Here is a 25,380-nt window from a genome sequence, read left to right on the forward strand (position 1 = left end):
CATCCTCAGTCTCGAGATTGTTTGCATCTTTGATGCTTCCCCCCTCTCCACTGACTGTCTCTTGCTACTGTGGTACTGAAATAATTATTTTTACTATTAGGCGTAGCCTCAGCTGCTATGTTTTTTTCCCCCCAGGTCTTTCTTCGTGCTTTTAACGTATTTCTGCAGTTTATCCTTCAATTAGCTCTAGCTCTTAGAACCACAGAGAATCTGTTAATTCATATGCAAATGGGTCTTAACTGAAACAAGTCATACCCACCCTTCCAATTTTTTTCTTCTCCTCCTTGAAGGCAGTGGTCAATGTTGAGTATGATTCTGCCACGTACTGATATCCCTCTGATACATCAGAAAAATGACTATTCTTTATGTGTTAACATGGGGACTGAATTGTTACATTAAGTAGTTATTAACTATATTGGGGCTATAACCGAGCTCAGCTATGCCCTTAATTCAAATCAACAAACACATTCAACTTGCTGGATTCAGATCAGGAGTTCGGAACTGTTGATTTTGTTTCCTTCCCAGAAGCTAAAAGTAACATGCTTTCACCGTTTTGGCTAAGGTCATCTAAATCAGTAAACTCCATGGATCAAATCTGGGATTTTATTTATCTGTATGTATGAGTAATGAGTATTATACTAAATAGTTTGACATACTGTGACATGTGTAGAGACGGAAGTACCTTTTTGTCATTCTTTCTAGAATAAAACTAAAATAACCTTCCTCTTGCATGAAAATGACTGTGTCCACTAAACACAAATCCTTAGGGCAGCACGGTGGCGCAGTGGTTCGCACTGCTGCCGCACGGTGCCGAGATACCAGGTTCGATCCCGGCTCTGGGTCACTGTCCGTGTGGAGTTTGCACATTCTACCGGTGTTTGCGTGGGTTTCGCCCCCACAGCCCAAAGATGTGCAGGTTAGGTAGATTGGCCACACTAAATTGCCCCTTACTTGAAATGAATGTTCAGCAGTAAATAAAGGTTTATGATCTGGGCATGATATGTACCATATTCAGAAATGGTATTTATTGTATCACATTACAGGTTGACCTGTAATATTAGGAGAAAGAGTAAAAGCTGAGCTTCACTCACATTGCAGGAGTAACATGGAAAATAACTGTTTTTTAATATTGTGTAAATAATAATGAAAGAAATGATCTTTAAATCATATTACCATGATGTCAGTTTATGACACACAGCTGACATAACTACATTAAATTTCCGTTTAAATTATTGAGCATGTCTGCCTTATAGAACAATTACAAAAATGAATTTCATCAAAGATTTATTGATTCTAATCATAAATTAGAGCAATCTATTTATTGCTAGTAACAGTGGGGCCGATCAGTGAAACATATCGATTTCCTTTTCAATATCTAATAGCTCCCTTCTTCTACTATTGATGCACAATTCTTGCATTTTTTTTCTCTTCCGGCACGAGTGACTTGTCACTTATACACCACTCAGGGGGATCAGTATCTTGACTATTCCCTCAACAGAACATCTGTACACCATGATTAATGTAAACTGTGTTCATTCTGATCTACTGACATGCCGCCATTCAGTGTGAATGTGCAAAGTAACCCAATTTGAATTTGTTAGTCCCTTGCAAACATAGTCAGGTAAATTTTATTATTGATTACTGCTGGTTATTTGCATTTTTTAAGATTGCAAAAAATACTCACAAAAAGATTACCCGCTTTTAAAAGGATGTGGATCTTATAATGTGGTTGCCCAGGAAGTACCATTTCATTTGGAAAATATAAAATACATGGTCACATCTGAGATGATTGGAAATCAGACGGCATGTAGCATTCTGAACTCATTTGGTGTCACTTTATGTGTGCAATGCAATAGTTTGACAGACATTATGTCAATGCGGCAGTAGGCTCAGTCCATGTTTCAGGCACAGTGTTGCTGATCAATCAAGTCAAAACCGATGACTGATTTCTCTTTCGGATACAAAATAACAAAAGAGGCAAAACCATTTCTCCTTCCTTGTTTTCTTGTAATGTTTAGATGAATAAATTCATAGCTGAGCAGGTTTTATCAGTGATTTGGGATGCAAAGAGCCACGGAGAAGGTGGTGGGGTGGGGGGGTTGAGTGGGGGAAGGGGCGTTGTTGCAGGGTAGGGAGGAGGATATTGGCTGATGAGTAAAAGGAAAGGCCACTGCAAGAATTGCAGCATCTGTAAATGTCAGAAAGTAGGTTGGAATGAGAAGTTCAAGATAAGCAAGAGAAAGGACGTTCTAAATATAAATGGCTTGAAGGAGTTGGGTGGTGATGGGGGCGGAGAGGAGTTGGGTGGGGGCATAACGAGGGGCGGAGTTGCTAGGGTGGGGGAGTGCAGACTTAAAAAGTAATATAGATTTTTAAAAATAGCTTTTTATTCTCAATTCTATTGTTTTATATGTATTTATTTGAAATTCTTGTGGCATTGTCATTTTTTTCGTCCTTAATTTGTTTTTCTCTTTTTTTTCTCCTGTTGTTTTCCTCCTCCCCTTGCTGAGTTCACTGTAATTACAGATAATTCCAGGGCAATCGCAGCAATGTCTAATGCTGAACAGAGAATTATACAAAAACCTCCTCCTTTACGGTCATTGTTGGAATGCAGAATAGCTATTTTTATTATTTTTTCTCTTTTTCATTTCTATTCTTGACTCAGTTGTAGGAGTTACCTGAATGTGTTCCAGATGACTCACAAGCTAATTCTCAACTCATTACCTATGAGGAATAACTCAACCTTTGATATCCTCTTCATGCTGCAGCTGAAACCAGAAATAACTTACCTCAGCTATTTAGTAATTAATAAAATATTTCATTAAGAATTGTTTTCAAAATAACACCATAAATGGGCGGCAAGGTGATGCAGGGTTGGCACTGCTGCCTCACGGCACCGATGATCCGGGTTTGATCGTGGCCTCGGGTCACTGTCCATGTGGAGTTTGCACATTCTCGCTGTGCCTACATTCCTCAGTTTCCTGGTGCAGCACACCCTCGCCGAGGGCGGGATTCTCCATTCTAGTGGTGTTTCCAGTCCCTGCCGTTTTTCCTCCCCCACCGGTGGTATATCCAGTCCTTCGAGAAACTGCCTCATGTTAGAGTCCCCCTCCGGGGGCTCAGAGATGTACAGCTCCTGGTAGAAGGTCCCAAAGGCCTCATTGATCTTATCTGGCACTGTGAGTAGCTATCTCCCTCGTGGCTGCCTGCTTTCTCTGCTGGTGAGCCAGCAGGTGCTGGTCTTGTCCCTGATGTGTTGGGTGTTCTGGATCCGTGGAACACATACAGGCCACCAACATTTAAAATAGTGCAACACTATTTTATTAAGTTAGAAACTGTTGAACATACTTTCACTGTGGGTTAACACGATGTTAGATTAAACTAAAGACCTATGCCTGTCCGAACCAGTCTATGCACTCAGCACATGGTGAGGACCTGTGCTGTAAGCTGTAAGCTCTGTCCTTGTAGAAGGCTGCATCCCGAATGAGCGGGAACTCTGATGCCCCCTGTCTTTATAGTGAGTGTGTTCTAACTGGTGATTGGCTGCGGTGTTGTGTGTGTTGATTGGTCTTGCTGTGTGTCCATCAGTGTGTGTCTGCATCATGATATACTGGTGTATATTATGACACCCCGCCCTTTTATAAAAGAATGTCTGTGTGTGGCAATAAATGATGTATGGTGAGAATGTTCCTAACTACGTGTGGGGTGCGAAGACATATTTACAGGACTACGTACATGAGAACTAAGCTATTTACATGGGAAGCTGCCTGGTGCAGAGAAGCAGTATGCAACACGAATAATGAGATCACGACTATATACAAACCAGGGAAACGGTCAAATAAAGCAACAAAACAATTCAGAGAGTCTATAAGCACAAAGTTCATAAATTAAGTCTCCGAGGTGGGTGACAAAATCTGGTTGACCGTAAGGGTGGCACACCACGCATCGTCTGGATCGATGCTGTATACCGATAGAGGCTGGATTCTTTGCTTCGGGGACAACCTGTTTTTTGTAACAATACTGATTCGAAAAGGTGCCTTCGGGTTCTCGGTGTCAATATCGGGTAGTAGGTCCGCATCAGACTTGGTGACCGTGGGTTAAATGGCCTGGACATTCCTGCGAGTCTGGTCGGAGCGATACGAATTGGCAGGCCGAGCTGATCTGCATAAAGCAGCACAGTGTCCAAGTTTGCCACATCTCAGGCATTGTTGGGATTTGGCAGGGCATTGTCGCTTTAAGTGGGTGGAGCCACAGTTGCCGCACGTTGTAGGGTCAGTACGTTCGCTGCGCCACCGCGCATGCACGGTGCGGCCGTATGTGGTGCGCGCCTGCGCAGTACGTTCATCGCCGTCGATGTCCCCTCGTTCGGTGCGCACAAGCGTGGGAGCCTGCGAAATGGCCGCCCTCATTCAGGCTGAGGCCCTGGAGTTGCTCGATTGCTTGGACCCGTTCTGCCTCGTGGGGACCTTGCCACGCCGTTTCAGCCACTTGGATGTGGGAATACCGACTAGTGGCGTGTTCGTGTAGCACGCAGGTCTCGATGGCGGTCGCTAGGGTGAGCTGCTGTACCTTGAGGAGCTGCTGGCATAGGGGGTCCGACTGAACACCGAAAATGATCTGGTCGCGTATCATGGGAGTCGGAGGTGGGCCCGTAATTACAGGACTGCGCAAGGATGCGGAGGTGGGTGAGAAAGGACTGGAAAGGTTCATCCTTACCCTAATGAGCGGGAACTCTGATGCCCCCTGTCTTTATAGTGCGTGTGCTCTAACTGGTGATTGGCTGCGGTGTTGTGTGTGTTGATGGTCTTGCTGTGTGTCCATCAGTGTGTGTGTATCTGCACCATGATATACGGGTGTATATCATGACAATCCCCATCTTCTTAGAAGGTCACCTGTGTGTGGCAGAGTTGATGCACTGCTTTCCCGGTGGACAGTTGGTCAAATTCCAATTGTAACCTTTTCCTCTCCACCAGCAGTTCCACGGTCGGGGCTGTGGGAGTGTTGCCGATCCACCTCCAATATGGAGTTGATCAGCTGCTCCTTAGCCATCCTATCCTTCCTGTCCCGTGTGCCTTTTATGCTATTATTTCCCCCTTATCACCACCTTCAGTCCCTCCCAGAATGTGGAGGATGAGACCTCCCCGTTCTGGTTGTAGGATACGTATCCTTTGATGGCTTCCTTCTGCACTGTAAATTCTATGATCTATGAACACCTTGTTGGTGAGGAGGCCCGTGTCCAGTCTCCGTGGGAGACCCTGGGCTTGGCCCATTTCCAACCTCACATTCACGTAGTGTGGTGCTTGGTCGGTGGTTACTATTGCGGAGTATTCTGCCCCTACCATACCTGGAAGCACTGATTTACAGATTACAAAGAAGTCAATGCGGGAGTATGCGTTGTCGACTTGGAAGAAGAAGAACTCTTTTTCCCTTGGTGGTTACACTCCACGGGTACATCCCTGCACCCGCCCCCCCCCAAAAAAAAATCTCCATAAAGGCATTTAGTTCCCTTGCCATAGCTAATTGTTGACTGGATTTGTGACTGGATTTGTCCGTCCTTGGGTCCTGTACACAGTTGAAGTCTCCCATCATGATGAGTTGGTGGGACTCTAGGTTGGGGATTTCTACCATGGTCTTTCTGATGAAGTCAGTGTCATCCCAATTGGGGACATATACATTCACAAGCACCACTGATGCCCTTTCCAGGACACTGCTGACCATTACATACAGTCCCCCCGGACCAATCCCCATATTCATCACTGCGAAGATTTTCATCACTGTTTATCAAACAGTATGGCCACCCCGTTCCCCCTCGTACCATAGCATGCTTGGTAGGTCTGTGCAATCCAATTTTTTCTGAACCATCATTCGGTCCTTCTCCCTGAGGTGTGTCTCCTGGAGGAAGAATGTGTTGGCCCTCAGGCTTTTCAGATGGGATAAGACTCTGGATCTTTTCACTGGGCCAGTAAGCCCCCTCATGCACCAAGTGACTGTTCTGGTGGGGTGGTTTCTGTCCCATCCCCTCCTGCTGGGTCAGCCATACTTACGACGTGGATGTGCCCCTTTGTTTGTGAGCCATCCAAGATGGTTGCCATTGTCTTCTTTGTTCTGGCCACCTCAATGTGCGACCTGTTGTAACCAGCATTCTACCTTTTGCCCCTTCCCTCCCCCATCGATCTACCTGAGTTAATTTTAGTTGCCCAAAATAATTTCAGTTTTAGTTATTACATGGGCTGGATTCTCTGTTTTTAGGACTATGTCCCCATGCCATCGTAAAAACTGTGGCCTTTCACGCCAGAAAAACTGGTGTAAAAGGGCCATATATTCATAGGCGGAGAATGGCGGGACGGGTCTCCAGCAATGGTCGCAGGTAGGCGACATGCGAGTACGCCGCTTTTCGGGGCCCGGAGAATCTGGAACCGGCGCCGGTCCCGATTCCATGCGGGAAACTGGATTCTCCGCCCAGGCGCTGGCTGCGATTTCGGCGTCGGGGTGTCCAGAATCCAGCCCCATGTTTTTATACATTGGCCTGAATTCTCCAGCCGTTTGCTTTGGGCGGAATTCTATGGTCCCACTGGCAGCGCATTCCTGCCCACAGGTTTCCCGGCAGCATGGGTGGCTTCAATGGGAATTCCTATTTGCAGCTGCGGGAGCAGTGAATCCTGCCACCAGAGAATGGTGCACGCCTCCCGCCACCGAGAAACAATTGGCTGGGAGACTGGAGAATCCCGCCCATCATCTTAGTTATTTAATTCAATTTGTGGCCGAATGGCCACCAAGATAGAGTCCTGCAAAGGATGCTGGGAGAATTGGCCAAGTATAAGGACAAGCAGCTGCAGTTTAAAGAAACATTGATGAGCAAGCTCCAGCTTAGACATCGCAATACACAGGAAAAAGGCTATCTCCAAGCCATCCCAGGAACAATAGAACTATCCAGTCAATCACGCTTGTTCACCAGACACAGTGGCACCTATAATCCTTATTTGGAAAGCCTACATGCCCCCAACACCTGCAGGCATGACCATTGAGGGCTCATCCTGAAATCGGTGTGGCAGCCCGATTGGACCTAATCGATCAGGGTGATTGGCAATGACCCAGGTACAGCCCAAAAGGGCGTGAAATCCCTGACGATAAAAGGTGCCGTACAACCTTAGAAACTCTCTCTGCAACAAAACAAACAACAACAAAAGAAAAGTTAGAATAAAATAACGGTAGGGTATTATGTGCTAGCTCAACAACAGCAGCTCTGTACAATTGGCAGTATTGTTTTCAGCACATAATAGGCATCTATTTGTGTGTGGGGGGGGGGGGGTGGGGGTACATATACATTTGGGCGCCAGGGAAACAAATACAGAACAATTAAAGAGGGCAATACGCGAATGGATCTGGTGTTGGTGTTGTCGCTTGATTCTCCTGGACGGTTTTCGCTGCTGTTGTCGTCACGCGATCACCTCCGCTTCCGCCGTTCGTCCCGTCTTTCGCCCGGATTTTCCTTGTTCTCTGTTCCTATAGATGCCAAGTTTGTTATTGTTTCCCGTGCCCTCCTTACTGCTCCCATTCCCTTGCCTTCCCCCCACCTCATTGGTTCCCCTCTATTGTTCTCTGTCTCATCCCTCTTCTACCCCTTCCCCCCCTTCCTGTGGTTCACCTTTCTTTTATCTTAGGTTTAGCTGCTATCCCCCCCCTCCCCCCCCTCCCCCCCCGCCCCCCCCCCCCCCCCCACCTCCCACACCCCGGTCTAACCCTCCCTCCCCCACCTCGGCTACTTTCCCCTGATTCTTGGCTACCTGGCTATTCGTCTGCTTGTTCGTTGGCCACAAACAGGTCCCGGAACAATTGGGTGAATGGCCCCCACGTTCTATGGAAGCTGTCGTCTGATCCTCGGATGGCGAATTTGATTTTCTCCATTTGGAGAGATTCCGAGAGGTCGGGCAGCCAGTTTGCAGCTTTGGGTGGTGCTGCTGGCCGCCACCCGAACAGGATTCTACAGCGAGCGATCAGGGAGGCAAAGGCAAGGGCGCCCTCCCTCCTCCCCAGGAATAGATCTGGCTGGTCTAATACCCCGAAGACCGCCACTTTTGGCCATGGCTCCACCCTCATCCCCACCACTTTGGACATTGCCTCTAAGAAGGCTGTGCCTCGAAGAAGGCTGTACAGTACCCCGCAAGTCTGTGGCAAGACCAGAACATGTGGGCGTGGTTGGTCGGGCCTCCTTGGCACCGTTCACACCTATCCTCCACCTCCGGGAAGAACCTACTCATATGAGTTCTTGTTAAGTGGGCTCTATGTACCACTTTTAGTTGCGTCAGGCTGAGCCTTGCGCACGTGGAGGTGGAGTTGACCCTATGCAGTGCTTCGCTCCAAAGTCCCCACCCTATTTCAATCTCCAGGTATTCCTCCCATTTCTTTCTTGTTGCATCCAGTACGATGTCGGCCCTTTCTACCAGTCGGTCGTACATGTCGCTGCTGTTCCCTTTATCTAGGGTGCTTGCTCTTCCAGTAATGTCTGTCGGGCGGTTGTGGGTACGTCCTTGTCTCCTTTCGTAGGAAGTTTTTGAGTTGCAGATACCTTAGCTCGTTCCCCCTGGCTAGCTGGAATTTCTCTGTCAGTTCGCCCAGTGTTGCGATCCTGCTGTCCGCGTATAGGTCCCTGACTGTCTGTGTCCTTCTGTCCTGTCCACACTTTTTGAAGGTGGCGTCAGTCAGCGCTGGTGTGAACCTATGGTTGTGCAGATGGCAGCTTTGTCCGACATTTTGGTCAGGCCAAATTGCTGCCGTAGTTGGTTCCAGGACTGGAGGATGGCTATCGCCACTGGGCTGCTGGAGTGTTTTTTGGGTGGGGATGGGAGTGCCGCCGTGGCGAGGGACCGGAGGGAGGTCCCCTTGCAGGAGGCCTCTTCTGCACGCACCCACTCGGCTTCTGGCTCCTTGATCCATCCCTTACTCATTCTGCTGTCGCTGCCCAGTGGTAGAATTGTAGGTTTGGGAGCCCCCTCCTGGATTTTGTTTTCGATAGGACCTTCTTTGGGATCCTAGCATTTTTCCCCCCTCATACGAACACCATCATTAGTTTGTCTAGTGCTTTGAAAAATGCCTTGGGGATGTAGATCGGGATGGATCTAAGTAGGAAGAGGTACCTGGGCAGCACGTTCATTTTGATCGTCTGGACTCTCCCCACGAGGGAGAGTGGGAGTGTGTTCCATTTTTGCAGGTCCTTTTTTACTTCCTCTGCCAGACTGGTGAGGTTCCATTTGTGGATCCCTTTCCAGTCATGGGCTATTTGGATCCCCAGGTAGAGGAATTTGTGTCGGGCTTGTTTAAGTGGCAGTCCCATTAGTGCTGCCCCCCTCCTTGTGGGTGTACCGGGAAGATCTCGCTTTTGCTCATGTTGAGTTTGTCGCCTGAGAAGGCGCCAAACTCTTTCAGGAGCGCGATGATTCCGTCCATGCTGCTTTGTGGGTCCGAAATGTAGAGGAGCAGGTCATCTGCAGAGTGAGACTCTGTGCTCTCTGCCTCCCTTTTGAATCCCCCTCCAGCTTTTTACTGCTCTGAGAGCAATTGCTAATGGTTCGATCGCTAGGGCAAACAGCAGCGGGGACAGTGGGCATCCTTGTCTGGTGCCCGTGCAGCTGGAAGTATTGAGAGTTGGTATTGTTGGTCCGTACGCTCACCATGGGAGCGTTGTATATGAGCTTTACCCAGGAGGTAAACCCTGTTCCAAGCCCGAACCGCTCCAGTACCTCTTATGAGGTATTTCCATTCGACTCTGTCGAAGGCATTTTCTGTGTCTAGGGAGACGATACCTCTGGTGTGCTCTCCCCGGATGGGGTCATTATCATGTTTAGCAGGCGCCTGATGTTCGCGGTTAGCTGCCTACCTTTGACAAAACCCGTCTGGTCCTCTGCGACCACCTCTGGTATGCAGTCTTCTAGCCTTTTGAAAATGATTTTGGCCAGTATTTTGGCATCTGCGCTTAGCAGTGAGATGGGTCTGTATGACCGACAGTCTGTTGGGTCTTTATCTTTCTTAGGTATCAGCGAGATATAGGCCTGTGCTAGCATAGGTGGCAGTGTGCCCCTCGCTAGCGAGTCTGTGAACATCTCCCGCAGGTGCGGGGCCAGGGCTGTCGCAAATGTTTTGTAGAAGTCTGCTGGGAACCCGTCTGGTCCTGGCGCCTTCCCCGCCTGCATGGAGCTACTGCTGTCTGATGCACGATCAATGACCACTAAAGCGAGGTTGTAGTCCAACTGAAGGCTATAATAAGCTAGATGTTTCCCCCAGCAGCTCAGGTACAGAATGAGAGCTGCTGGGGCGACACGGGTTCTTATACCCCGCCTATCAGGGCGGAGCTTTTATACACTCCAGCCAATAGCAAGCATACAGTGCCAATGGTGCTTTAGCCTCTCAGGTACCGTAATACCTATAATACCACACTGTCCATAATCTCTCTCAGTGCTAGTGGTGCTTCCAGGCCCTGTTTTCTGCCCTTTCCGACGACTGGTATGTCCAGTCCACCAAGGAACCGTTTCATCCCAGACTCCCCCATTGGGGGCTTTGAGGTGTACAGCCCTTGGTAGAAGGCCTTGAAGGTTTTGTTAATCTTCTCCGGTTCTGTTTCTAATGTGCCTCTGGTATCCCTGATTTGTGCAACTTCGCTGGTGGCTGCCTGCTTTCTCAGCTGGTGTGCCAACAGGCGGCTGGCTTTGTCTCCGTGTTCGATAGGGTCCCACATGCCTGGCGGAGTTGGTGCACTGTTTTCCTGGTGGAGAGCAGATCAAAGTTCCTTTGTAGCTCTTTCCTCTCCGCCAGGAGCTCTAGATCGGGGCCTCGGAGTATTTAGGGTCTACCTCCAGTATGGAGTCGACCAGCTGCTGCCAAGCTGCCCTTTCCGCCTGATCTCTTCGAGCTTTGAAAGCGATAATTTCCCCTCTTACTACGGCCTTTAGCGCTTCCCAGAACGTGGAGAGTGAGATTTCCCCGTTTTGGTTGTTCTCCGTGTACTCTGTGTGGTGAATGTATTGTACTAACCATTCACCACTGTATTACACTGTATTATGCTGTTGCCCATGTGGGCACCACCTATGGACCATTGTACGATATTACACAGAATGTATCATGTTGGTGCCCTTGTGGGCTCCGCCCCCTTGAGGGAAGGTATAAAGAGCAGTTCTCACTAGCAGAGCAGTCGCAGGCAGGCACTGTTTTAGTCGGTTAAAGCCACTGTTCACTTCAACTCTCTGTCTCGCGTGAATTGATGGTCGCATCAATTTAATCCACTACAACACTACAATGGAATCGGCCCTCAAACCTGACCGACTGGAACTCGACCCACAGGCCGCGGAAGCCAAAGGGATTTTTTCACACTGGCTCCAATGTTTTGAGGCCTACCTCGCCGCCTCCTCCTCGCCTTCCGTCACCGACGATCAGAAGCTGAGCCTACTCCACGCCCGGGTGAGCCATCGAATCTCTGTACAACTCGAGGAAACCTCCACATATGCGGACGCCCTCGCAATGCTGAAGCGCCTATACATAAGGCCGGTGAACGAGGTGTAGGCGCAGCATCTCCTCACCACTCGCCGCCAACGCCCCAGGGAATCGCTGGAGGAGTACCTACGCGACCTCGAAGTCCTCGCACGAAGCGGCAACTACCAGGCCGTCACGGCCTCTCAACATATGGAACTCGCCGTCCGTGACGCCTACGTGGCTGGAATCAGGTCCAACTACGTCAGACAGCGCCTGCTCGAGAAAGGCGCCCTCGACCTAGAAGAGACGGTAAAACTAGCCACCTCCCTAGAAGTAGAGTTCCAAAGCCTCAACGGTCTAGTATTGAACTTTTAGTACTCTGGGGAGTAACTTGTGTTGATGGTGTGATTGATTAACCGTAACATAGTGCGAGTGTGAATAAACACTAAATCGACTCGCAGAGATTTGTCCACCGCGTACGGGTTAAAGACACACTGTGGTAGCAACCATTTTAGCTTTATTGAATGAAAAATATTTATGAGTGATTTATTTATTGCTGTAGGGGAATTGGTGATTGGAGTGGTATTGTCACTGGACTAGCAATACAGAGATCCAGGGCAAGATCTGGGGACAGAGTTCAAATCCCACCATGTCAGAAGGTGTAATTTGAATTCAATAAAAATCTGGAATTAAAAGTCCAATGATGACCATAAAACCATTGTCATAAAAAGCCCATCTGGTTCACTAATGTCCTTTAGGGAAGGGAACCTGCTGTCCTTACCTGGTCTGGCCTATATATGACTCCAGATCCACAGCAATGTGGATGACTCTCAAATGCCCTCTGAAATAGAGGGCAATTAGGGATGGGCAATAAATGCTGGCCCAGCCAGCGATGTCCAGATTGCGTAAATTAATTTAAAAATTGAATGGAAACCAAAGTGTAGGGACTTCCACATGAAGCTGCACAGGAGATAGGAGCCATAGGTGCTTTACCATTAAAAGCTGTAAATGTCTGTATTACACAATAAGGAAAGTATTACTATTATTGAAGTTTTCATGTGGATGTAATCTTACTTCTTTGATTTAGGGTAAGTCTTACTGCACCAGCTGTAGGTAGCTTGTCTGTGATCCATGATGGTAAACTGTATAGTTTCAGCTGGTTATAGTCAGGCAGTACTTCATTCTGCAACCTGTACTTAAACTCTCTGGGTTTAATTAAGTGGGGTTTGTGCCTACAGGGAAAGAACGCAGTGGCACATCACTGCTTAGTCTGTACCAGGCAAACAGAAACCATGCCTGAGTATATTGTTCAGTAGCAAGGTTTGGAGATTCTTACATGAAATCATTGCTTTCTGCATCGGTAAAGTCCCTGACAGATCAAAAAATTCATTGTGTTAAAGATGGAGTCACAAACAGACTAATGAATTTGAAACGCTGTTGTTTGTTTGGTCCTGCAGTGAAATCAATAGGTTGATTTCTTTTAATCTTTAGATTATGATTGCCAGTTCTACCTAATCTTTAGATTGCCAGTTCTACCTAAATCTATATATATATATATATATTGCTGAAAAGAGAGATATATGCCTCTGTTCATCTTGTGCCTCATCAGGACAAATGTAAGAATGCCAAATTTCAAACAATCCGGGGTGCAATTTAACGGCCTTGTTGCACCTGGCGAGATTCCATGCGAGCCGGTTCGATCATGGGAGCGGCCTAAACCGGGAACTTCGCCAGGCGCCAAGCAGTTTGCAATCGAACCGGCTCGCTCCTGTTGGTGGATTCTGGAACTCGCCTCGGCGGCGAGAAAACAATAATCACCAATTAAGGCCAATCCCCATCTCATTAACGAGATGGCCGCCGTATCCAATGGCCTCCTGGGATCGAATGGGTTCGCCAGCGAGAGGTCCCGTGAGGGACGATTAGTACTGGCCCACACAAAAGAGGACCAGACAGAACAGCACCTTGGGGATCTCTCTGGCTGTTGGAGGCCTCTGGGTGGTCAGGGACATGGAAGGCTAGGACCTTGGCTACCACCCTGTCACCCCGGCTACTTGGCACTGCCCGGTTGGCACCTTGGTACCGCGACCCTGGCACTGCCGAGGTGCCAGGGTGGCACTGTCAGGCTGGCAGGAGCATTGACAGAATGCCAGAGTGTCAGTGCCAGGGTGCCCGGGGGCCAGGGTGGCACTCCCTTTAATAAGTAGACCCCCCAGGGGCCCCCTAATAAGGAGACCCACCAGGGACCCGCTGACTAAAGGAACCCCCCCCCGCACAGAGACCCCATAACTGGAGGGACCCCACAGACCCTCCCAGAAAAAAGACCCCTCTCTGGAACCTAGAGAGCAGTCGTTAGAGGCAGTCAATAAAATTACAGTTCCAACACTTACCTGGAAGCACCATGTGTCCATTCCTGGAAAGAGAACAGATGTGATCTGTATCTAAACCCCTCAGATCCTTCTACCAAAATATAGAGCAAGTCCCGAGCACTAATTTCGTGCTCTTGAAATAACCTAAAATAGCTAATCTTTTTATTCCATACCGTGAAATATTTTGGATAAAAACCGGTCACTTTGGTGGATGTGTTGCTTTCAGACTCCTTTCTCCCGTCCCTTCCCTGCCTGTCGACCTAATTTTCTTGCTCCTATGGACCTACAATACTGAAAGAACAGGATTTGTGCAAGCCTCATGTTGACTTGCACTCAGGCATTTCGTCCATCAGTCGGGCAAAGCATCTTGTCTTCAAGAGAGCTGTCTGACATCCTGAAATTGTAGTCGTGATCTCACATTTCGACTGAATAAGCACAAAGTTAAGAAAGCACATTCTGCTGGAATTTTAGCATGCAGGAAATAAAATGCAGGTAATACAAAAATGTTACCCTTTCAATACGAAAAGAGAAAAAAGTATACTAACCTATCCAAGCTCCCAACTCTGGCAACTATATATAAGAGACTTCCAACAGCAAGGCTGCCCAGCACAAAGAGCTTCTGTCTCAGCAACACCTGCTGTTTGAATAGCATGGCCCTCCATCAATCTTCAGGACTGCTTCTTCAGCCTGTAGTGACCAGGGAGTAAAAACACTAATCAGAAATGGGGAAATCCACAGGCAGCAATTAATTAGAAGTTAGTTGATCAATCATTTTGTTTTTAAAGGTTAAGTAAACATAAACTTTAAGAAAAAATGGAGCCCATAGATAATCTGTTGGATCAATGTATTTCTCCATAATGAAGACTGATGATTCAGTGTGAAGTTTCCAGGATTGTTAATCCATTATTTAGCTTTTTTTTTTACATTAACAAAAATCTTTAGTGCCAATTTGCAGGACTTGGCATCATCCCCTTGCAGTTAACTCTGATTGTTCACATTGTTTGGCAGGCCACCTTTACACAGAAGGACTAATCTATTGCCTGAGAAAGTCCACATTTTTTAGGTTGTGGTGCTCACTGGGGCTATTACAGGATTATCAGACTAATGAAGCAGCTGGAACATCATTCATAATCGCCTCAAATTCATCACATTGTCTATTTGAAACAGTACACTTTCTAGACGATATTGAAACAACTGACATTTTCTCAGAACTTTCTTTCCTTTCACAGGCCTACATTTGCTAATCATTTTTTAAAAAATGTTTTAATTGTTTTTTTTGGGTTACAAAACAGATATGAGTACGAACAAAACCATGAGAGTTACGCAAGAGAGCACATAGGGAGAATATGAGAATAATTTACATTGAGATCGGTTTTAACTATTTACATGGATATATCACAGTTTCCTTTTCCCTTTCTTTTATCCTTTCCTCACAGTGTTTGCTGTGGCAATTGTGGTCCCTTGCGTTTTGCTCCCTGCCGTTTTCCCCCTCGCTTTTCTCCCCCTTGGTTCCCATTGTTGTTACTCCTGCCCTCCCTTGGCTCTCCAGTTGGGTTTGGTTGAGTTCCTTGTTTTCCTGACCCCCCCACCCCACACATTCTTCCCTTCTGTCTTGTAGCTACCTTCTCTTGACCTTTGGCTTCCTAGTTGTTGGCTGCAAACAGGTCTTGGAACAACCGAGTGAATGGCTCCCACGTTTTGTGGAAGACTTAATATTTGCTAATCTAGTATTTCAAATTTCACTTTGTTCTAACTTCTTAATTTTAGTGGGAGATACTGAAGCAATAATATTAATAATACTGCGACCTTTCCTCTTTGTTAAGTAGCTGAAACCCTTTAGAAAGAACTCAACGTACATCAATATACCCCTAATTAGAACTCTTCCTATGAAAGGTGAATTTGAAACGTTAACACTTTTAAAAAATATAAATTTAGTGTATCGAATTGTTTGTTTCCTCATAAGGGGCAATCTTTAGCATGGCCAATCCACTTAGCCTGCACAACTTTGGGTTGTGGAGGAGACTCCACTTGGACAGTGACCCAGGGCTGGTATCGAACGTGCGTCCTTAGTGCCGTGAGGCAGCAGTGCTAACCACTGCCACACCGTCCCAGCCCTGCAACGTTAACTCTGGCCAGAATTTTACCCCTGCCCCCCCAGCAGTTTCTGAGGCCATGGGGAAGGGGGGGGGGGCATGGGAAGCAAAAGCTAACATGGATGGTATTCACTCATCTTCCCACCTGCCCCGACCCAGACGTGATTTTACAATGGGACAGATAGAGCCTCATACGGGAAGCCCGGCCATGCCCCAATTAAGGCCCTTAAGTGTGGGGTGGGGGGGGGGGGCGCATCACATGGCCCGTTCAGACTAGGTGCGTCCTTCCCTCACAGACCAAAACCTTCCGGTCCTCCCTCCCCACCCACTGCACCCCAACAGTGAGATCTTCCCCCATTGTGGCACCTTCAGGTCATCTCCTACCTTCCCCTCCCTGAGAGTCCTGCTACTTACCATCAATGTGGTTCCTGAGACAGTCTCAGGCATGACAATGCAGTCCCTCTTCCACCCACTGAAATGCTTTGGCTTGATCTGATTGGCCGACAGCTCTCCAAGACAGGTCTTTCTTTCAAGTGCAAACAGAAGTCCCGCCCGCTGCCAATCAATGCTCATTAGAGAGTGAAATGGCAACGGGCCTTTTTTCATAGAATTTACAGTGCAGAAGGAGGCCATTCGGCCCATCGAGTCTACACCGGCTCTTGGAAAGAGCACCCTACCCACGCCCACACTTCCACCCTATCCCCATAACCCAGTAACCCTACCCAACACAAAGGGCAATTTTGGACACTAAGAGCAGTTTATCACGGCCAATCCACCTAACCTGCACATCTTTGGACTGTGGGAGGAAACCGGAGCACCCGGAGGAAACCCACGCACACACGGGGAGGATGTGCAGACTCCGCACAGACAGTGACCCAAGCCGGAATCGAACCTGGGACCCTGGAACTGTGAAGCAATTGTGCTATCCACAATGCTACCGTGCTGCCCCTGTCGGAATTGGCGAGAAAGTGTTCACATTCTGAAAATTCAACCCTCTGCTTTTCTCTCCACAATTTCTATGTGACCTGCTGAGCATTTCCAGCAATTTCCTTTTATTTCAGACTTCCAGCATCCACAGGATTTTGCTTCTGTGTTTGAATGTACCTCTGAGCTTGTCAAAAATGATTTACACTGGAAAAGAGCTTTCTTTTCTTATTTATGTTCGACAAGCCCCATCTGTTTGAGGGGTGCAAAATCTCTATTTTCTTCAAAAGTTACATCTGGGGTGAAATTCTCCGGTATCGGCGCAATGTCCGCCGACTGGCGCCCAAAATGGTGCAAATCAGTTGGGCATCGCGCCGCCCCAAAGGTGCGGAATGCTCCGCATCTTTTGGGGGCCGAGCCCCAACCTTGAGGGGCTAGGCCCGCGCCGGACTAATTTCCGCCCCGCCAGCTGGCGGAAAAGGCCTTTGGTGCCCCGCCAGCTGGCGCGGAAATGACATCTCCGGGCGGCGCATGCGCGGGAGCGTTAGCAGCCGCTGACGGCATTGCCGCGCATGCGCAGTGGAGGGAGCATCTTCCGCCTCCGCCATGGTGGAGACCGTGGCGGAAGGGAAAGAGTGCCCCCACGGCACAGGCCCGCCCGCGGATCGGTGGGCCCCGATCGCGGGCCAGGCCACCATGGGGGCACCCCCCGGGGCCAGATCGCCCCACGCCCCCCCCAGGACCCCGGAGCTTGCTTGCGCCGCCTTGTCCCGCCGGTAAGAGAGGTGGTTTAATTTATGCCGGCGGGACAGGCATTTTAGCGGCGGGACATCGGCCCATCTGCCGGAGAATCGCGGGGGGGGCCGCCAACCGGCGCAGCGCGATTCCCGCCCCCACCGGTGGTGGAGAATTCGGCAACCGGCGGGGGCGGGATTCACGCCAGCCCCCGGCGATTCTCTGACCCGGCGGGGTATCGGAGAATCTCGCCCCAGATTACCATCCAACATTTATTGTCACTTTGTTTACTTTACTCATTAGCCCTCTTTCGGCACATACTAGTTTGCTTTAGCTTTAAGGCAATGTAATTCCAGGCTTCTGCCACATTGTTCGATAACTTCTTGTTAGAAAGTGAATGGAAGCCACCTGCAGGCTCCATTTCCCTCCAACTTTGCTTCTTCTCGCCTTACGAGGAAGGATATGGTTCATACTCCCCCATAGTGGAGCAGCTGCGACCGTGTGAGTAACTAGCACCCATCTATCCATGTCCTACTGTGGCACAACCCGTTAGGACTAGAAGGCCACTGAAGCACTCGCGACATATTTTTCAAGTAGTTCTCCTTACATATTTTAAGCCGTATATTATGTAGAGATAATCACCAGAGAAACATGCAAACCATTTCTTAGTCCGCATGCTTCTGTGAACAGAAAAATGCTAATCCGTTTACAGTCTTCACAATATAAGCTTTTCTTCCTCATCAATTATATGCAGCTAAACTCTTCCGAGCTTCAAACAATCAGCTGTAACCTTTACAAAGGCAATAGCAGCAGTGGTCAGAGCTGCCCACCACGTTGATGGAGCATCTATAAACACGTCTGCTGTGTGCTAGTTTAGAAAAATCAAATGAACTGAGGATAAGCCCCCTCCCATTATCACAAATGAATGTCAACTGAAACAATTTTGACCTTTCTCTAGCACAAATCTTGATTTAGGCTTGAACAAAATGTATTTGAGTGAATTAACATATAATTATAGCCAGTCTAATGCCACAGCAGGCAATATTTTACCATTGCGCCATCATGCCCCACCTCCTGCCTTTTCTGGACAGCCTGAAGGTGAACCTGCAAGGAGACTTAGCTGAAACGTGGGGCCACATGTTAGCTAATCTGTGACATCCTGATTGCAGCAGACTCAGAAGCCCCTGACTTGTCGTGAGTAAATGGCTGTCTCAGTGCCCTTTAAATTTGGCGCCTGGACCTTCAGCCTCATGGGGTAGGGGCAGCACGGTAGCACAGTGGGTAGCACTGCTGCTTCGCAGCTCCATGGTCCCAGGTTCGATTCCCGGCTTGGCTCACTGTCTGTGCGGAGTCTGCACGTTCTCCCTGTCTGCGTGGGTTTCCTCCGGGTGCTCCGGTTTCCTCCCAAAGTCCCGAAAGACGTGCTGTTAGGTGAATTGGACATTCTGAATTCTCCCTCTGTGTACCCGAACAGGCCCCGGAATGTGGCGACTAGGGGATTTTCCCAGTAACTTCATTGCAGTGTTAATGTAAGCCTACTTGTGACAATAAAGATTATTAAAAAAATTAATGATGATTTTCTGCATGCCCCACAGCGAGATTTGGTGGGCTTCTTATGGAGGCATATGTATTGAGCTGAACTGTACAAGGTAATGCATAGTAAGCCCCCAATGCCGAAATCACTCCCACTTCCCCACCCACCACCAAACTAAGACCCCAGAATGCACAATTCCAGATGTTAACTATTGCTCTGGGCAGATACTCCTGACCTGCTGAGCAGTGCTAGCAGTTTTTTTATTATGTAAGGAACGAATGCTTGTTAAGAGCGGTACGCATTAAAAATGTCTATTAATTCCTGGATGCTGAATTGGATTAATATGCAGTGCGCGGCTTCTATTGATATTTTTCATTGGTGTACAAAGTGTTCAATAACACCTTATACTACAGATACAATAGCCACTGCATGAGTTTCCTTTACTATATCACATATTCTGACATAATATAGGTTAGGATTTTCTGGCCCCCTCTCCCGCGACGGATTTTCTCATGGTGTATCCGGCAAGCCATTGGCCACCGGAGGGATCCCACCAAAGTCTACGTGCTTTTGCATGGCTCACCCTCCGTACTGCCAAGGAACCCAATGTGGGTAGTTGACTTTGGTGTAATCGGAAGATCTCACTGGCAGGAAGGGCCAGAAAATCCTGCCCCATGAGTCCTGAATCCCAAATGGTGACAGCGATCATCAAAAACATTTTCCATAATGGTCCCAAACCTATAATATGGAAAGACCATTGTGTTGGTTTGTAGCTTTTCTAGAGGGGAAGCCAGACCTGCAGAGTATTTCCAACATTTTCTGTTTATATTTCTGATTATCCATATCCAGTTTTTCCCTTTTATCCAAAAATGCTTTCAAAGTTGTAAAATTACAATGATTTCTAACAGTCTCTGTGTTAAGAGTGCGTCAGTGGCTTTGCCACAGTGGGATGCACTGTGTCAATTGGAATTGCATGATACACTGCTGCTGGCTAGCTCACTGCGAAGAAGGAACCAAGTGCATTTTCCTCTTCAGTTCACAGCCTCTGCTCCAAGTCCTACGTAGTACGTATTCGCAGCATACATTTGATAATTAGGCAGACCACGGCTGACTGGTTGGGATCTTGGAGGAACCTTGGTTCCCAGAGATGTGATAATCAGGCCCACCAGCATTCGAATACGTCCTGTCATCCATCAATCAGGTCCCAGCTTTGACTTAAATGGTACCCACTGCAATGTGGGTCTGGCTCTGGTGAGTCAAAGGTACTGGTGTTGAACCCAATAGGCATCTAGACTGCCTTCAAGCAAGCACCTTCTGGTAACTCCTGCGACTCAGTGGGCTCCAGATATAAGATGCCCTTCCTCTGGATTCTGTCTATAAGGTTAAAAGGGAGTTTTAGATGCTGGCCAAGTCTGCCAAATCTTGCTCAGATTATGCAACCAAAATACGGACTTTACCCTTAAAAAAAGATGAATAAGACACTTCATCCTTACTCTTACCAGTGTAAGGACCAACATGGGAGTGAAGAGTTTAGAGTTTATAAACCAAGCTCGATTTGGATAAAGGAAGGGTAATATGGATTGCCTTCATTTGTTAGAAGGATCAACACATCCATTGGTCAGTCACTGCCCCACCGCAAGCTGTGTGACCCAGCTAATAAGGTACTGAATTGACAACGCCTGCCTTTCCCTGCACATGTATGAAAATGAGGGATTTTGGCAAGCAGATGGTAAATGGGTGCCCATGAAACAAAAAGTGAAGATTCTCTGGTTTGAATCTGGAACATCAGGACTGGCATGCATGAGGATTTTCAGTTAGCAGACAAAGTAGGCAAGACAGCATTAATCGACCATGAGATACATAAATTCAATATCACCATTATTTCTCTCTGAGAAACTGGATTGGCTGACACTAGATGGATATGCAAGGCCAATTCTGCCATGGCAAAAGTGCAGACGACAACTGTGGCCATGAAGCAGGCTTTGCAGTCAACAATAGATTGATACAAGGAATTGAGATGCTTATCGCAACTTCTGGGCACCTCATATCTCTTATACTTCAGACCTCATATCAGATGTCAGTTTTGTTACAATCAACTGTGCTTATGTACCAACCTGTATGCCAATGCCAAAGAGGAAGATAACTTATATGGCACCCTGGATGATTTTCTTCAGTATCTGTCCATGGAGAGAAGAAATTTCTCCTGTGGACTTTAATGCAAGAGTTGAATCAGATAGCTTAGTGGCAAATGTGCCTCAGTCATCATGGCATTGGCAAGATGAATGAATGGGCAACAAACGCTGACCTTGGCAGTGATGCTCACATCCTGTGAATGAATAAAGAATAAAAAAGAGCATCCTACCCCACCATCACCATTTGAAATCCATAGATGGGGAAGTATTCACTGAGAGAAAGAAACAAATAGCCTGCTTGACAGAACACTACTCTCAGCTACACTCATGTGACATGGATATCTCTCTACCTGTGCTTAATGATCTTCTGCAGCTATCTGTCATGTACGAGCTTGAAGCAGAATCATCATTGCCTGAGCTTGAAAAGGCCAGTGACTACCTAGCAGCAAGGAAAGCTTCTGGAAAAATTAGCTATTCAAGTATGGAAACCTCCCCTTCTGTCATAACCACTACCTCCTCCTCGGCTGGGAAGAAGGCTCTGTCCCACAGGATATGTGTGGAGCAAGCATTATCAGTTTATACAAGTTAAAACCATGAAGCTCTGTAAGCTGACTGTGATTATTTTGTCCAGACATTCACCAAGTGTTAGGATTGAGATGGGAGGAGTGTGCAGTTTGACTAGCACTCCACAGGTCGCACCGTTAGTTTAGAAGTTTGATTCACTCACCAAAATGTCCAATTATTTACCTTCACTATTGTTAACCAGAATAAAACAGACTTTAACCAGCTTTCTTTCAATAAACAACAAACACACACACATACGCAACCCCCCACTCCCTGGAGGAATTGTGTCAAGGTTAAAAGCCAATGGTTCAAGGGAAAAGAATAGATGGTCGAGTCGCTGAAATGGCATCCAGGTTATATGGTTGTTCTATCGGCGCTGATTTGCGAAACAATCAATAACTCTTTCATTGTTTCCAAGTGGATGTCAGGATCACTTGCAGCTACTTAATTCCGGCATTTAGAGCAATTTAAGAATAGCTTCTACTCACATCCAGCTGTGGATAGGCATTGGGCTGCTAAAAGGCTTCTTTCAGAAGCAATTGATCTTTCTGCGACTCAAAGCAAAACCAAAGCCAACTTTTAAACAGTCTTCCAGGTAGAAGTAATGGTAGGTCTTTTCAACCAGCCCTTCCTCCCCGCAATCGGTCCTTCTTCCTTAAGTATGTCTCTTGGAGGAAGACTACATCAGCTTTCATACCTTTTCAGCAGGCAAAAACTCTGTGGATCTTTTCATTGGGCCGTTAAGTCCCCCAGGTGACTATCCTGATGGGGGATTTTGTCCCCCCCCTCCTGCAGGATCTACCATACTTACCTTGTGGATGTGCCCCTGCACTCTGGAGGTTCCCTTCTTTAGGGGCATCATCCAAAATGGCCATGTTCACCATTCTCGCATGAGGCTGGGCCCTCTGGTCCCGGGTTTCCCTTTGTCCAGGGGCCACCCAACATGGACGCCAACCATGTGTACGTCATGTGGGTGTGCCCCTGCACCCTGGGTTTCCCTTTGCTTAGGGACCCTCCAAACTGGCTTCTTACAGTGCCATCTTGTTCCATGTTTCCGAGATTAAACTGCTGAAGCTAGTCTAGAGCCCTTCCCCCCTTGTCGTTTTGTTCCCCCATATGGTTTTCCCCCTATTCATCTCACTGCTCCTTCACGCCCCCAGTATCCCCCTTCTTATGTCTACCCCTCTGGCACAGCAGCACGGTAGTACACGTGGCTAGCACTGTGTCTTCACAGCGCCAGGTTCCCAGGTTCAATTCCCTGCTGGGTCACTGTCGGTGCAGAGTCTGCACGTTCTCCCCGTGTCTGCGTGGGTTTCCTCCGGGTGCTCCAGTTTCCTCCCACAGTCCAAAAGACATGCAGGTTAGGTGGATTGGCTATGCTAAATTGCCCTTAGTGTCCAAAAAGGTTAGGAGGGGTTATTGGATTATGGGGATAGAGTGGAAGTGAGGGCTTAAGTGGGTCGGTGCAGACTCGATGGGCCGAATTGCCTCCTTCTGCACTGTATGTTCTATGTTCTATGATCCCCTGCCGCTGTGTCTCCCCGCTCCTGTCAGACACTCTCTCGCCGGTGGGAGGTGTGCTGCAGCCCCCCTCTCACTCATACCTCCTGCCGCAACTTTCCCACTACTGTGGTGCGCTGAGGTCATAGCTGATAACACCAGTACAGAGGCCCCAGACCGAGGTGGAGTCCCGCTACAATGAGGCCTGCACTGTCACCTGGATTATCATTGAGCAGTGCATTGGGTTGCTAAAAATGACATTCCACTGCCTGGTCACTCTGGCGGTGCATTGCAGTGCAGCCACAAGAGGGTGTTCTGCTTTGTTGTGGTCTACAGTGCCCTCCATAACCTGGCACAGCAGCGGGGCGGCATACTGGACGAGGAGGAGGAAGAGGAACATACGGCCTCATCTGAAGAGGAGGAGGACCAGGAGGAGGCGGAGTACGAGCCCGAGGATGACCTGGAGAATGGAGGACAGGAGGCGGCAAGGGTCCAACATGCCAAGAGGACCAAGGAGGCCCTCATAGCCTCTAAATTCTCATTACCAGAGGCTCTGTGTTCGTTATCTCAACAGTCCCCATATGACACCATCCCTTCCCTGATCACTTTGTCCCCCCTCCCCCCTCCAAAGGTTTATATGACATTCCAGGAGTGGCAGGTGGGACTGATGCCAGGAGGAGAGTTGGTAACTTACTCTTTCAGCTCGTAGGATGTTATTCACCTTCGTCCTACATTGAATGCCGGATCTCCTTATCATGCTGCTGGCACTAACTGCTGCTTCCCAGGCGGGGTTTGTCACAGTGCTCTGCGGTCTCCTACCCATTTGGGGGTACAGGGTGCCCCACCTCTCCTCCATGAAACTTGCTCAGGTCTGTATCTGGGGCAGCACGGTGGCACAGTGGTTAGCATTGCTGCCTCACGGCGCTGAGGTCCCAGGTTCGATCCCGGCTCTGGGTCACTGTCTGTGTTTGCACATTCTCCCTGTGTTTGTGTGCGTTTTGCCCCCACAACCCAAAGATGTGCAGGGTAGGTGGACTGGCCATGCTAAATTGCCCCTTAATTGGAAAAAATGAATTGGGTACTCTAAATTTATATTTAAAAGAAGGTCTGCATCCAGAAATCAAGGAACAGGTCTCCGCGCTGCCATCCTCCTGGTTTGACTGGGAGTGAATGCCAAGGGACTGTTTAGATGTTGCTCATAGAATCATAGAATGCCTGCAGTGCAGAAGGAGGCCATTTGGCCCATTGAGTCTGCACCAACCCTTCGGATGAGCACTCTACCCATTTGCACTTCCCTATCCACCCCGTCCTATCCCCGTAACGTCACCTGTCCTGAACATCCCTGGACACTAAGAGGCAAATTAGCTTGGCAAATCCCCCTAACCCGCACACTTTGTCAGCACTGAGCAGTTGAGTCGGGAATATCAGATCCCTGGGGACTCTGCTCCATGTGATTCACGTGGGGGATCATTTTGTGCACTGTAGGTGAATTACAATCTGGAATGACTGTGAGGGGATGACAGCTGTGCCGCGACTATTATGTGGCATCCTCGGAGCTCTCCTCCGAGGTGGTCTCCTTGGAGGCTGGAGAGGGGCCACCCTGGATGGGCCTTCGCCGTCGGTTAGAGGACCTGAAGTAGAATGGACATGTGGTCAGTGGGAGGGATGGATCAATCAGTAAGGCAATAACAACTCACGTTTGACAGTTCCTCCGGGTGGAGCCCAGTGGTTCTTCACCTCTGTGGCATCGCCAGCCTCCGCGTTGGTGACCGCTCTGTACTCGACCACACCGGTAACCTCCAGAACATGGTCCTTGAAGGTGGTGAGGATCCTGATGTCTGGCATACCACCATCATTCTGGGCCCTCTCCTGCCGATTGTGGGAGAGCTTTTCCTGAGAAGACATAGAGAGGGCATCGCTAGCCACAGGCGTGGTTCGCAGTGGTGGGAGGTGGCGTGTGTGAAGAAATGGTTGGGCAGTTGAAGAGGAGGGGGTTGAAGGAGGAGGGGGGATAGATCCTCCCATGGGGGATGGGGAAGGTCTCGGTTGGTGGGTGGTGGGGGGCATTGGTG

At 48.3% G+C, this 25,380-nt stretch overlaps 1 protein-coding gene across 2 annotated transcripts in view; it reads right to left on the reverse strand.

Moving 5' to 3' along the window:
* The window catches only part of LOC140410798 (heparan sulfate glucosamine 3-O-sulfotransferase 5), a 456,893-nt gene that overhangs the window by 22,761 nt on the left and 408,752 nt on the right, over nt 1–25,380 (reverse strand). For both annotated transcript variants that reach the window (XM_072499421.1, XM_072499420.1), the window contains one exon: nt 14,372–14,513. In XM_072499421.1, coding sequence (XP_072355522.1) covers nt 14,372–14,478 — 107 coding nt within the window. In that variant the 5' untranslated portion in view covers nt 14,479–14,513. The remainder of the gene's footprint in view (nt 1–14,371; nt 14,514–25,380) is intronic.

Source organism: Scyliorhinus torazame, chromosome 4, assembly GCF_047496885.1.
Source record: "Scyliorhinus torazame isolate Kashiwa2021f chromosome 4, sScyTor2.1, whole genome shotgun sequence".
Classification (NCBI taxonomy): domain Eukaryota; kingdom Metazoa; phylum Chordata; class Chondrichthyes; order Carcharhiniformes; family Scyliorhinidae; genus Scyliorhinus; species Scyliorhinus torazame.